The 14,766-nt window shown below is 40.1% G+C and overlaps 1 protein-coding gene across 4 annotated transcripts in view; it reads left to right on the forward strand.

The window, feature by feature from the left end:
* LOC108695931 (von Willebrand factor A domain-containing protein 5A) overlaps nt 1-11,970 on the forward strand; it is a 43,939-nt gene extending 31,969 nt beyond the window's left edge. For all 4 annotated transcript variants that reach the window (XM_041570420.1, XM_041570426.1, XM_041570429.1 and 1 more), the window contains one exon: nt 11,741-11,970. In XM_041570420.1, the coding sequence (XP_041426354.1) occupies nt 11,741-11,823 (83 nt within the window). In that variant the 3' untranslated portion in view covers nt 11,824-11,970. The remainder of the gene's footprint in view (nt 1-11,740) is intronic.
* The last annotated feature ends 2,796 nt before the right edge of the window (nt 11,971-14,766 follow it).

The following is a 14,766-nucleotide window of genomic DNA, read 5'->3' on the forward strand; positions in this document are numbered from 1 at the left end:
GGATATACACAGTGCAAAGAGATCATAGTACTGAGATCTGGGTCAGTCGCAGGTATAAAGTACAGGGATGGTGGCAACTCTATGCCCTGCATGTCATCTTCTTAATAGAACCTTCCCAATGGTAAATGAGGGCCTATCCATTTAAACCACACTGTCTATGATTGACTGAAAAAGAAAAACTTTCATAGTAACAGGACTCAGAATCCGTAACCCTCACCAATCTGAATCCAAACCTTAAAAGACCTGGTGAAAGTGATTTTGCTAATTAATATATGCAAATTACTGTCTGGAATTGGTTTGGGGTTTGTGGTGGGTTCAGTATTAAGGCAAATCCTAAAATTCTGGATCTCATACCCCATATTTCCACTTTTAAGGTGCTGGCACATGGGGGGATAGTCATCGTGGGATTTTGTATCTCTGTGCTCATTGGATTTACCTTGTGTCAAAGCTAAAATTAAAATCACTTCAAAGAACTAGGTGCAGTTCCAATCACATTCATTCCTTCAAATTGATCAAAATACTATGCAGTATAGGCGGATTTTCATTAAGGCTTGGGGAGGCAAAGCCCAGGGCCGCCATCAGGGGGGGACTGGGGGGACACTTGTCCCGAGCCCGGTGCTTTTTGGGTTTTGGGGGGGGCCCGATGGCTGTACTCACTCTGGCAGGGCCCCTGATTTTGTCAGAAAGCCGCACAATCTGGTAGGAAGGGCGGAATTTCAATAAGATTTCAGGGCAGATTTTCAATAAGGCTAGGGGAGGCTAAGCCTCCCCAAACCTATGTGACACAAAAGAAAATGTAAAACAAAAAAACCCCTGCTCTGTTGATGACTTCGAGCTCCTTTAAACAGGGAAGGAAAGCTCCGGTTCTGCCTCCAGGCTCTGTGCTGTGGACAGGCCATTCCTGCCATGAGGCACGGTGAGCTCCTTGAGCGGCAGTGAACGGCCAGTTACAAGGGCGGCAAAAAGTCGCCTCCTGTAACTTTAAGAGCCGAATTTCCGGTTTATAAACGCAGTATACACGCGTTGCACTAGCAATACCGCCCCTTTTGACCCACTCCGACGCTAAACTTTTAAGCGCAGAGAGGGGGACGGCAGCAGCCCACGGATTGCCCCTGGCTGTGGAGATCAGCTGAACACTGATTGGATATTTCTGCCAGCATTTTATCCAATCAGAGCACAGCTGTACTTACAGACAGTAAAATGTACCACTCCGGGGATGAAATAGGCGGGGCTGGCTAAACTATTGCCTGAAGGTTGCGCCAATGTTTTTCTTTAACTTGTAGGAGGGCTCTGACCACCAATTTTTTTTTAAAAAAAAACAAACTTTTATGAGGGGCCCTGGCACCAGTTTTTTTAACTTATAAGGGGACCCTGACCATCAGTAGCTTTTTATAACTTGCATGTGAGGGGGCTTACCGTTTTTAGAGCTGATGTCTGTGTTGTTCCTTTAACTGTGGTGTGAAGTGGGCGGAATCTGGGGTGGGCGGGGCACCGTGATTTCTAATGGCGGCCCTGGCCTAAGCCTCCCCAAACCTGTTTGCTTAAAAAGTTTTAAAAAAAATTCAAAGAAGAAAAAATAAAAATCCTCTGACTGACCAATGTGTCTATTTGAGCTTGTCTGGGGGAGGGGCAAGGGAGCACTAATGAATAGAAAAAAATCCCTACTGTTGATAATTTTATTGCTATGACCTCGTTATATGGGAGGCAAAACATCGAGATAAGGCTATTTCAAATAAAATGAGGTTTATTGAGTTTAACAAAGAATTTTTAATGGTTTTGCCTTGGGAAAATGATCATGTTACACCGAAGTGTCCCACGAGCATTTTGCCAAAGACACTCCCCTTGTCACAGGCTTTTATAGATTAAAATGGGAGAACACATACATACGTTATATAACTTGTACCCTCCCAAAATGTTGGAAGAGGACTGATGTTCTAAACTACAGATATTGCACTGAAAATAGTTTCCCACTTACAACTGTCCCTCAGCAGTTCTTTATCTGTTAAACACAGACACAGGGAGGAATCAGTAAATGAAGAAAACACTTGTGTACAAACGGGTCTTATCTAATATCTGAATTCTGTCAGTAACTTACAAAGTGGCCTCTCATCACTGGGCGTCATTAATAAGAGAAATAATAAATGGGGGAACATCACCCCTCCCTTCCCTTTGGTTATTGCTGAGTCAGAATGATCGGGGCATTTGTTATTAGACTTTATTATTCTTACACTCTGACACATAACCATTTGTCCCTCATTGGAACAGGCTGTTCTCATATAAATGTGCTCATATAAAAAATATATTATCATATCCTCTCTTGAAACGCAGAAATGAGAGGAACCCTGAGAACAAGGGAGGGTTTGTCATAATGAAAACAGTGGTCTTGTGAGTTACAGTTAAACATCATGGCAGCACCAGTCACAGAAGTGAAAACTTCAAACTGAGATCAGATAAGAAAAACAGGAGGCTAAAGGGTCTAAAAGTAAATCCTGTTTTGAGGCAGTAACTTGGCTGAGATATAGTTGGCAACAGGAAACCTCACAAAAATATTTGAATGTGGATATCTATATGCTATCATGTTATATAAGAAAATATATGCAAAAACATATACGTTAGCAAAAATATCTAAGCATAACTAAGCAAAAATGAATTAAATAATACTGAACATATTGCATCTTTAAAGTAAAAATTATTCTTTTAAGATGAAATTATTCTTTTTTTTTCTTTCTTCAAACCTCCCCATAATTTATAACACAAAGCAGAATTCTAACAGAGAAATATAGACCAAGTATTAATGCTAAGATGACATGGGTAGACTTAACGAAACTTGAAATGAAGTTGTTTAACCCGCAATAAACTTTACCTAATCATTGGTAATAACTGAACTCTTCTATAAAAAATTGCACTTATTGTTGCAGCTCTAAATCTTTGACTATATGACATTCAACAAACATTTCAGAAACAATATGAGTACAACCTTCTTTCTCATATCAAAACACATACTAATCTAAATTCATACTATGTTGGTCAGCTACTCTATTTATTTGGACAAGATATTAACATTATGGGTGGGGCTAGTCTTGGGGGCAAATTCACTAAGCGCCGAAGCGCTGAACGCTAGCGTTAATTCGCTAGCGTTTGGCATTTTCGTTACTGCGCAAATTCACTAACGAACGATGGCGTAGTTTCACTAGTGTTACTTTGCACCCTTACGCCTGGCAAATTTTCGCTAGCGAAGTAACTACGCAAATTCACTAACGCGCAGTGTACTGAACGCTACCTTTTACGCTAGACTTCCTTCGCCACCTCAGACCAGGCGAAGCGCAATAGAGTAGATAGGGATTGCTTCAAAAAAAGTCCCAAAAAACGCTGGCGTGTTTTCTACATTATGGGTGATAGGCTGAAAAAGATCGAAAAAATTTTTGGGGCTCCCCTCCTTCCCCCCTACATTTCCTGACTCATGGCAACTTACCTATACAGTGGGCACATGTGTAGGGCAAAATAAAATTTTTATTTGATGTTTTGAAGGTTTTCTTGGCATTTGTAGTGCTGATACGTGTTCCTCCATTGAAATTTGAATTTGGTGCCGTATGCAAATTAGCCTTCGCTAGCGTAACTTCGCTTCACTTAGCGAATCAACGCTAGCGCAACTTCGCAATCTTACGCTACCCCTGTGCGCAACTTCGGATTTTAGTGAATTTGCGGAGCGCTGGCGAAACTACGCCTGGCGAAGTGTGGCGAAGTGCGGCGAAGCGCGGCGAAGTTGCGCCTGGCGCAACTACGAATGTTAGTGAATTTGCCCCTTGGAATCTAGACTCTATTCAATACTGTATGAATCTAAAACTTAAAATTAACCCATTTCAATATCAGTCCATCAGTTCATTATAGAGGAAAATCCAATCAGAGAGACATCATGGCTTTGGATAGAGATATGAAGTAATATTCAGCAGTCACTTGTATTCAGTTAATTCAGCAGTCTCTGTACAGTTCTTAAGAGTTCATAATCAGTCCATAGATCCGATATTAGGATATGCAAAAGAGGTAAAGGCATCACAGATATGAATGGCAAACTTTTGAAATGGCTCTTTGTATGTATGTAGAGTTTCCTTCAATGAGTGGTGGGATCAATGATAGCTGTTCTATTTGGAATAGAATGGAATATAGTGAATAATCTCAACAGCTACTGATGGAGTTTTGCTCAGATCACCAACCTGGAAACAAAGAGACAATGTGACAATATCTGGTGTTCTGGTAATACTGATTTGAGTAATCTAGGGGCAAATTCACTAAGATGCGAAGTTGCGCCAGGCGCAACTTCGCCGCACTTCGCCCCACTTCGCCAGGCGTAGTTTCGCCAGGGCTCCGCAAATTCACTAAAATCCGAAGTTGCGCACAGGGGTAGCGTAAGGTTGCGAAGTTGCGCTAGCGTTGATTCGATATATAAAGCGAAGTTACACTAGCGAAGGCTAATTTGCATACGGCGCGAAATTCAAATTTCAATGGAGGAACACGTATCAGCACTACAAATGCCTAGAAAACCTTCAAATCTGCAAATAAAATTTTTATTTTGCCCTACACATGTGCCCACTGTCTAGGTAAGTTGCAATGAGTCAGGAAATGTAGGGGGGAGGAAGGGGAGCCCCAAAAATTTTCGATCTTTTTCAGCCTATCAGCCATCATGTAGAAAACACGCCAGCGTTTTTTTGGGACTTAGAAAAAAAATTGACTTTTTTTTAAACAATCCCTATCTACTCTATTGCGCTTCACCAGGTCTGAGGTGGCGAAGGAAGTCTAGCGTAAAAGGTAGCGTTCAGTACACTGCGCAAGTTAGTGAATTTGCGTAGTTTCTTCGCTAGCGAAAATTCGCCTGGCGTTAGGTTGCGAAGTAACACTAGCAAAACTACGCCAGCGTTCGTTAGTGAATTTGCGCAGTAGCGAAAATGCCAAACGCTAGCGAATTAACGCTAGCGTTCGGCGCTTCGCGGCTTAGTGAATTTGCCCCCTAGTGTACTAGCTAAAGAACTCTAATGAAACCACTGTATGAACTGTCAGTAATGAGAAGTGGTTGTGTAATTATGATTTGAGTGAAGGACGTTTGTTTTCTTGTGGTTAATTCAGATGAAGAGAGTCCACAACACCTGATAGGATTGTTGCAGAGAATTGACAGGACAGCTGGGAATAAATCCAACCAAATGCTGCCAGTGATTGTGTTGTTGGAAGTGGGATGGTACAAAGACACAACTCCACTTAATATCAGTGTAATTTGTAACAGAATTGAAAATGTAATTGTGTAAAACAGTCAAATACAACCTGTACTGTTCCTTCTTATAATAAAACAATTTTTTTAATTAATCATAAGTAGGAAAAAACATTTAATAACATTTTTATATATTTAGGCCAAATGAGAATGACATAGACCCATTTTAGTAGCATCATTTATTCTACAAATTTAGTAGTGAAATTACTGGTTATCAGATGAAATTAACTATAAATCCATTAAATCACTTCTGCATTTTCTTACACTTGCAGACGTGTGATACAAGATACACAAGTGCAATAATACTGGAGATTTTTGCATTTTTATAAACTGAAGCTTATTTAATTAGAAAAAATACAAACAACAATAATACTCCCCTCTTGTACTGCAAATGCAGTACAATAATAATATATGAAATATTACCTTCATGTTGGTGAAAAGATCCAGATTCAGGAGATACAGAAAAAATACAGATGCATATGAAACGACAAAGTTAAAAAAAAAATACTAGCTGTAGGTAAAAGATACTCAGTCAATGAAAAAAGTTAAGCATTTGAAGTAATTAAGCATTGAACTGGTGTTTACGCTTACGGCATACTCTGGACACATGCCCTGGTTTAAGACAGTACCAGCAGATAAAATCCTTCTTGTAATTGTTTGGACTATGAACTAGATTTCTTTTTAAAGGGTGTTGTAAGTTGGATGCACCATGAAGTACTTCAGTGTGAGTGGGCCCTGGTGTTTGAAACAACTGTCCATGATTTATTTGGTCATCAGGACTTTTGTCTTCAGAATATTCAGGGGAAGTACTACTTTTAATAATTATAAAGCATCCTGAACCATTAGCCCAATAAGAATCTTCATTACTGGGGCTGCACCGTCTGTGGAACCAAAAGTTCTGAGATTGTGTAACCCTGTGACACTCTAAGGTTGCCAATAGGCATATTTAAAATGGCATTTAATTGCTCCTGAGTATTAAGAACTTGATCTAGGTTTGCTGAGCAAGGAGCAGAGAATAGGTGTAATGTCTCAGCTGAAGTATATGTGAGAAATATCACTTTCTATTGGTTGGCATAAGCCTGCTAGATCTAATGGCATGTAATGTGTATAGTAAAATAGCTGCCCTTACACATATCCTTTATCTGTCACAGTAGACTTTCAAGTTGTGAGAGGAGAGAAAACTATCGCCTTCTGGCCAGGAAAACGCAGTCTTGTCCCCTCGTCTGTGACACTTAACAAAGGCTTTGAAACTTAAAATGTTTTGGGCATTCAAAGGAGAAGGAAAGGTAAAAACTAAGTAAGCCTTATCAGAAAGGTCCATCTAAAAATATACCAGTAAACCCCCAAAGTAATGCTGCTCTGAGTCCCTTCTCAAAAGAAATACTGCATTTCTTTCCTTCTATTGTGTACTCATGGGCTTCTGTATCAGACTTCCTGTTTTCAGCTTAAACCTCATTGCCCTGGGCAAGAGCATGCTCAGTTTGCTCCTCTTCCCCCTCCCCCTCCCTTCTCTACTGTAATCTGAGTCCAGAGCAGGGAGAGACTCAGGCAGGAAGTGATGTCACACCATGTTAATACTGCAGCTCCTATCCTAAACAAACAGGGAGATCTAGAGCTTTTTACTCAGGTATGGTAAAACATTCTACAGAATAAATATAGCATTCTATCTTGCACTATTGCAGCTAATCTATTGGCAATAAAATGCCTCCATAGCTTTCCTTCTCCTTCAACTAGCATATCTAGGAGGATTGTTAGATATAGAAAGTGGTTTTGATTCAGATCACAAGTAAAACATAATACACTTAAAAAGAATTATCAATCTGACCCATAAAGATAAAAAATAGAAGTAAAGTTGGTTTGAGACAAAAACTATAACAGAGAACATTTAAAGAGACAACACTAATATTTCTGTTATAAAGACAAGTGGAGTGTATTAATCTTATTCAAGAGAAACCCATTCACAAACGAAAATACACAAGAGAACTAAATAACAAAGAAGACAATGTTAGGATAAGATAAGAATAGTGACATGATAGTCAAAGACAAAATGACAATATTAGTACAATAGTGACAGAAACATAGAACAAATATTATATTACAAGTGGTACCTATTAAAACATATAAACATTAAAGAGAACCAAAAACAATATAGCAAATGTATTCATTACACACACATCAAATTCATATTTCCGTCAAGTCCTTTTCTTTCTAACATACACACAAGTATTACATTCAATATATGCTCTAACAGACCTGTAGAAAGACACCTATATAACAATGTAAGGAGGCAAAAAAGCTGAGCAGCAAGTTATTAACATTTGTTTTGTTTATAAAAACAAACAGTGGAGACAAACATCCATATAAACTCCTCGGGGGTCACCTACAGGTAAAAATGATGTTATACTTTCCTCTGTAATTTAGAAGGGTTGGGATTTTAAAATTGGGAATAATTCATATCAGATAATAGACACCGAAAATGAAACTGTGAAGAAAACGTATTTGAAGTTGCAGATGGTGGACACCTAGATGTTTCTAGGGCTCTCGTTTGTTATCTGACAATTCAAATGGACAGGAAAGTGATGGACACTTCACACACTACAAGAATTCCCTCTGGAACATCCTAGATTTCCATTCCGTAGCCTGTGGAGTCGCCTCCTAAACAGGAAACGTAGGGAAAATCCTAAAACACAAACAGACTCTGTGAAAGAGCCGTGAATTCCCTCATGGACACTTTCATACAGATTATAGTTATTCTAAATCTTATTCACGCACTAGGCTGATGCCAGTTGGTCTCAACCTCATTCATCCAGCTCAAGACACAGGGATTCTTTTTCATTCATCAACCAACAGGCATGTGTAGTTTCTATGACAGATTAGTCTAATGCTTCATAATACGGAACGACATACATGACAAAAATAGTAAGGAAAAAGCATATTCCTATCATGAGTGGCATTTGAACTAATTGACAAAACACTTAAAGGGATACTGTCATGGGAAAAAAAAATTTTTTCAAAATGAATCAGTTAATAGTGCTGATCCAGCAGAATTCTGCACTGAAATCCATTTCTCAAAAGAGCAAACAGATTTTTTTATATTCAATTTTGAAATCTGACATGGGGCTAGACATTTTGTCAATTTCTCAGCTGCCCCTGGTCATGTGACTTGTGCCTGCACTTTAGGAGAGAAATGCTTTCTGGCAGGCTGCTGTTTTTCCTTCTCAATGTAACTGGATGTGTCTCAGTGGGACCTGGTTTTTACTATTGAGTGTTGTTCTTAGATCTACCAGGCAGCTGTTATCTTGTGTTAGTGAGCTGCTATCTGGTTACCTTCCCATTGTTCTTTTGTTTGGCTGCTGGGGGGGGAAAGGGAGGGTGTGATATCACTCCAACTTGCAGTACAGCAGTAAAGAGTGATTGAAGTTTATCAGAGAACAAGTCACATGACATGGGGCAGCTGGGAAATTGACAAAATGTCTAGCCCCATGTCAGATTTCAAAATTGAATATAAAAAAATCTGTTTGCTCTTTTGAGAAATGGATTTCAGTGCAGAATTCTGCTGGAGCAGCACTATTAACTGATTCATTTTGAAAAAAAAAATTTTTCCCATGACAGTATCCCTTTAACAAAACAATGAGCAAAATAGAACAGATTGAAAAACATTGATCCCCACACATGGAGTCTGCCGCTGCGGGAGTTACTTGGTACCTCAGCGATAGACCGCTTGCACTACCCTCAGTATATCCTCTTGATAACTGGCACTTGAAGAAATACGACTGGAAAATTTCAGACGTCCAGCGTCCAGAAAATCATCACGTCGGGAGAGTCACCAAATATGTTGATAATTTTATTGCTATGACCTCGTTATATGGGAGGCAAAACATCGAGATAAGGCTATTTCAAATGGAATGAGGTTTATTGAGTTTAACAAAGAATTTTTAATGGTTTTGCTTTGGGAAAATGATCATGTTACACCGAAGTGTCCCACGAGCATTTTGCCAAAGACACCCCCCTTTTCACAAGCTTTTATGGATTAAAATGGGAGAACACATACATACGTTATATAACTTGTACCCTCCCAAAATGTTGGAAGAGGACTGATGTTCTTAACTACAGATATTGCACTGAAAATAGTTTCCCTCTTACAACTGTCCCTCAGCAGTTCTTTATCTGTTAAACACAGACACAGGGAGGAATCAGTAAATGAAGAAAACACTTGTGTACAAACGGGTCTTATCTAATATCTGAATTCTGTCAGTAACTTACAAAGTGGACTCTCATCACTGGGCGTCATTAATAAGAGAAATAATAAATGGGGGAACATCACCCCTCCCTTCCCTTTGGTTATTGCTGAGTCAGAATGAGAGGGGCATTTGTTATTAGACTTTATTATTCTTACACTCTGACACATAACCATTTGTCCCTCATTGGAATAGGCTGTTCTCATAGAAATGTGCTCATATAAAAATATATTATCACTACCCTGTAACTTTGCACTGAAAATCTCAGATGGAGATTTCATATGGGAAAGCGAAAGATCTTAAAGGAACAGTAACGCAAAAAAAAATTTATTATAAAATCTATGTACACTTATAATATATCTACCCTATTAGGGACTTTAGGATCTCACCTATGTAACTGGCCTCAAGCCTGTGGGCTCCGGATTCATAACTTCCGATTTTGGCAGAAGTCGGGTTAGGGAGAAAATGTGGAGTGCGGAGCTGCAGAGTGAGTCGCCATAACGCCGTTCTCCAGTAGACAGGAAGCAGTGTTTTCTAACAGTATTTTTTAATAAAGCATTGCTATTAATACACTTGATGCAGGATTACACTATTATTATATATATTATTATTACTATACAGAATACACTATTATTAGTGTAGGTAGAATGGATTTTTTAATAAAAAAATTTTTTAGCGTAACTGTTCCTTTAACTGTATGCCAAGAGCAGTTAGGGAATAGGTGTGATTGAGCATTACCCAGAATGGTTGTTTGTTGTAGGGATCAGGGCCAAGAGACAAAACGTCTGCTAATCCTCTGCCTGCTTGTCTGGTATCTGGGGATTATTTCATACTTACATTACACAAAAAATAAATACCATCAATGGTCAATGGTAGTTCCATTGATCTATTCAGGTAGGTGTTAACTGAAACTACAAAAAGTGTGCAGGTGTGTAGTGATGGGCGAATTTATTCGCCAGGCGCAAATTTGCGTCGAATTCGCCCATCACTACAGGTGTGATACAGACGTTATGGTACCATAGTGACCAGATCTCAATTTCACACCTCTGTGAGTTTCAGCCAACACCTACCTGAATAGCTCAATGGAATCATTGTGATTGGATATTGGTGATGCTTTCACTTTACAAACACTTCTTTCAGTTGAGTTATTTTCAGAATATTCACCATAAATGAAGACTTTTCTTATTTGCTTTCCATCTTTTACTTTTTACCATTTTCCCAAAATTGAAGTTTAATGTCTCTGGCGTTTCAGTCTGGCAGCTCAATGATTCGGGAACGTTCTGAACTGTTACAATTCATTCGTTGAGACAATTAGTTACTCTTATATTGGGTTACTTTGAGATTGCAGTAAAAAGGCGTCTACTGGTTTTTTTTTTGCAAGGGGGACCAAAATATATCTGCATTATACTTTCTGCATGTCAGATGTCTCATAAATGACACAGTTAGCATATCCCTTATGTTTTATATTGAAGTAGACCAATAAAAATGCTTTAATGTTAAACAACCCAATCATTAGCCTTGATTTTATCATGTGGATGAACTGAACTTTTTCTATAATTTTGATAATAAAAGAGTGCTATGAATATTATTTTCAAAATAGTCTGAGCTTTGTTCATGTCAAGTGACAAATGACTTAGTACTTAATCAATGCAGCGTTGGCCCATCAGTTAGTAGCACATAAGTCAGCCCATGTAGGGGACACATTTCAGATTTTAGAGCAGTTTTAGGCAAAAAAAAATGTTTTAGACAAAAACCCTCCCTGTGTGTCTGTGTGCTTAGACATGTGAATTACGACTTTGGCCAATGCTTATAATATGGGCCTGAATCAATGTTTCCCCGCCAGTGGAAAATCAAAGGTAAAAAACTGTTGATGTAACATTAGATTTAGCCTACCCAAACAAAAAAATCACCCTCCGCCTATGCTATGCAGCACTTGATATATTATGCACCCCAACTCTATCTTGTGATATTCTACCCCATAATCCATTGTGTCTCTCCGGCAGTGTAAAACAGAGCCTAACCTGTACATGGTACATTCTATCCATCTAGAGGCTCCTCCTCCCTGAAATATTCTATCCCATAATCCATTGTGTCTCTCCGGCAGTGTAAAACAGAGCCTAACCTGTACATGGTACATTCTATCTAGAGGCTCCTCCTCCCTGAAATATTCCATCCCATAATCCATTGCGTCTCTCTGGTCGTATAGAACATGCCTAACCTGCACATGGTACATTCTGTTCCTCAGGCTCCTCCTCCCTGAGAGATTACATCAAAGCCGGGAATGATCTCCTGAAATCTACGTTGGATCCTGGGGAGTTGGGTTTGTGAGGAGAGACAGGAGGAGGAAGAAGGAGGACAAGGAAGACTTTGCCCTGATTTCTGGGAAGATGACTCTTATTGCTGCTTCAGTTTGGCTTTAATCACATAACAAATATGCTTTATATTGGGACTGTGTCACCTAAGTGCCAATTCAACATCTGCCTTACTCACCCCAAGCCATGGAAGCTGCCATTGTTATCCCATATAGTCATTCAGTGAATATGAGGCTTGGGGTGAAATGGAAAAGTAAATTGAAGCGAGAGGTTTTCCCACACTGCTCTCTAACTCTCATCAATGTGACCAGCTGCTCACAATCCAATCAGGTTTACAGATAAATGGACGTCATAAGCAATATATATATATATATATGATTTCTCTTTTGCACAATATGCAAAAAAAAATGTAAACTCATGTGGCACATTAAGGCCCCTCTTATTTAACACTTCAAGGGCTGAACTTCACGGGCGTCTTTTGTCGGATGAGGTCGGAACGACATAACGCAGGAGACGAGACGGATGCGTCCAAATATGATGGGATTGAACGAAAAGTCACAGATAAAAACGACGCGAGTGCCGGATGTGAACGCGGAAAACTGCGTCTTCATCCGACAATCTTATCGTCTAGAGTTTTTACCTGCGACTTTTCGTTCACTCCCATTTTATTTGGACGCCTGCGACTACATCCGTCTTGTCTCCTGCGTTATGCCGTTTTGATCTCATCCCACGACAGACGTCCGTGAAGTTCAGCCGGAACACTATTATTTTGAAAGGTAAACTGAGCGCTGTCAGGCGTTCTCCATCTTTTTGTGTACAAATATTGACTTTTTATCATTTGTAGCAGCTGGTCAACTGCAGAATGTGGGTTAGACAGAGCGCTGTCCATTTCTTTCCGTGGTTGCGTTTTGTATCCATATCAATTACATGTGGTTACAGTACAACACGCAGGGCCCTGAGATATGCATGTCTACTGCATGGCCAATGTTTTCTAAACCAAAAGTACTTGTTGACCTCCTCCTGAATGATAGGAGGGTCCCTGTTAATTTCCTTGCAGTTGGTCGTTCCATGTCCCAGTGCCTTAATAAAAAAACACAGCTAAAAACGTTTTTGATATAAAAGATAATGAAGGGTCAAACTCCATGCAGCTGTATAATACTAATTGTCAATTGAACTTTCCCCTTTTTCCCATCACTGCATGTTTATAATGTGTGTTACTCCTTGTTGCTGCTCAGGGAGTCCTGGGACTCTAAGCTATGCCCTGTGGAAAGTAGGTTTCCCAACTGGCCCAAGTGTAGTGGGATCAGATCCTGTCTCCCCTCTGGATAGGGTGACACCTTTTCTGTGATGCAATGGGGATGCTGAGGATGGAAGTGTGACATTAGGAGTGGGCCAGGGATGTTTGGGGTGGGGTTATGGGCAGTAGTGATGTGCAGGTCAGGATTCTCTTAAAGGGCACCTATCACAGCCAAAATCAAACACATACCGGTATTAACAATCTGACCAGTACAAGCTAAACACGTTTAATCAAACTACATATATAGTTTTTTGAAAAAACTGCAGGTTTTAAAAAAATCCCTTACTTTGTCAAATGGGTTCTTTCACTGAGGGAGGCCATACTGAGACTATAACAGAGACTCTAATATGCAAATTTCAGGAGCATGCTCAGATTGTAACACTGCTTTGAGTATTCTACCCAGAATGCCTTGTTTTAGTAAACTCCTCCACTAGAAGTATCAGGAGATTTCCCTATCTTGTCCCCTGCTGGTGATGTCATTATGCAAATGAAGGACACACAGAAACTTCCAGCAGGGGGCAGCACTACTGAACAGCAGCTAACACACAGGTTTGGCTGATTTTAAAATAGCTTAGAAGGGTTGATAAGCAACAAGGAATTTCAACTGAGCATGTGCGAGATTTCAGAGCTCCAGTTGGCTGGGAAGATATAGGTGGGAGGAGCCAGTGAAATCCAAGATGGCTGCCTCAGCTAGAACTGCAGGGGAGATAGGGGAGATCTTGCAGAAGGAATAGTGAGCTGATCGTTTACATTATACAAACAATTCTAACTGTTTTAAAAATCGGATTTCTTGAACTTTCACATAGTGTATTTACTTAGTAAATGATTTTGGTCATGATTGGTGCCCTTTAACCCAAACCAGACCCAGCCTGAGCCCTCCTACACCAGCCTCCTCCCTTCTATTTATAGGCCTGCTCTGACCCACACCATTGATGATGTCACAAAATGGGCGGGGCAGGCACATGTGGCTATAAAAACAGGAAGCACTGTAAGGTTGTGGGCGGGGAGAGAAGGCAGAAGAGCTAAACCCAAATCTGCCGCCACCCACAAATAGATTGCGGAGGTTCTTCACATCACTAGTGGGCAGGGCTATGATGCCATGCAGCCACGACTGGGTGGATATTTTTCTGAAAATCAATATAAACTGGTATATTTACCCTTATCTTATTATATTCTGGTATCCATCCAGAGCAAAAGTCATCAATAAATCCGGTAAATGGGAAATGATACCAACAGGCGCAGGAATTCTGCTGCAAGGTGCCTTTATTCAACTACATGTTTCGAGTTTAACAGCTCTTTATCAAGTGTGAGCAAAATCTGCGTGATACACAGTACAAATACACAAAACCCCTCCCCTCCACATTTAGCAACTGCTGGGAGGATTTATCAGCCTAGCCAGTCCATAACAATTAAAGTCCAAGTAATACATCTGTATCTGAAGCAGGGCCGGAACTAGGCAGAGTAGGCACGTGCCTAGGGCGCAAAGCTGAGGGGGCGCCAGGCACGTAACTGCTCTGTCGCCTACTCCATGTCCGGTCCTGTCTCTCCCCGGCCGCTGCTGTAATTTTAGTGCATAAATGCGCTGCTGCTCATGTCCGCACGAGCACAGTGTCTGTCTCTCCCCGGTCGCTGCTTTAATTCCTGTGAGTAAATGTGCGAAGT

Source organism: Xenopus laevis, chromosome 1L, assembly GCF_017654675.1.
Source record: "Xenopus laevis strain J_2021 chromosome 1L, Xenopus_laevis_v10.1, whole genome shotgun sequence".
In the NCBI taxonomy this organism is placed as follows: Eukaryota; Metazoa; Chordata; class Amphibia; order Anura; family Pipidae; genus Xenopus; species Xenopus laevis.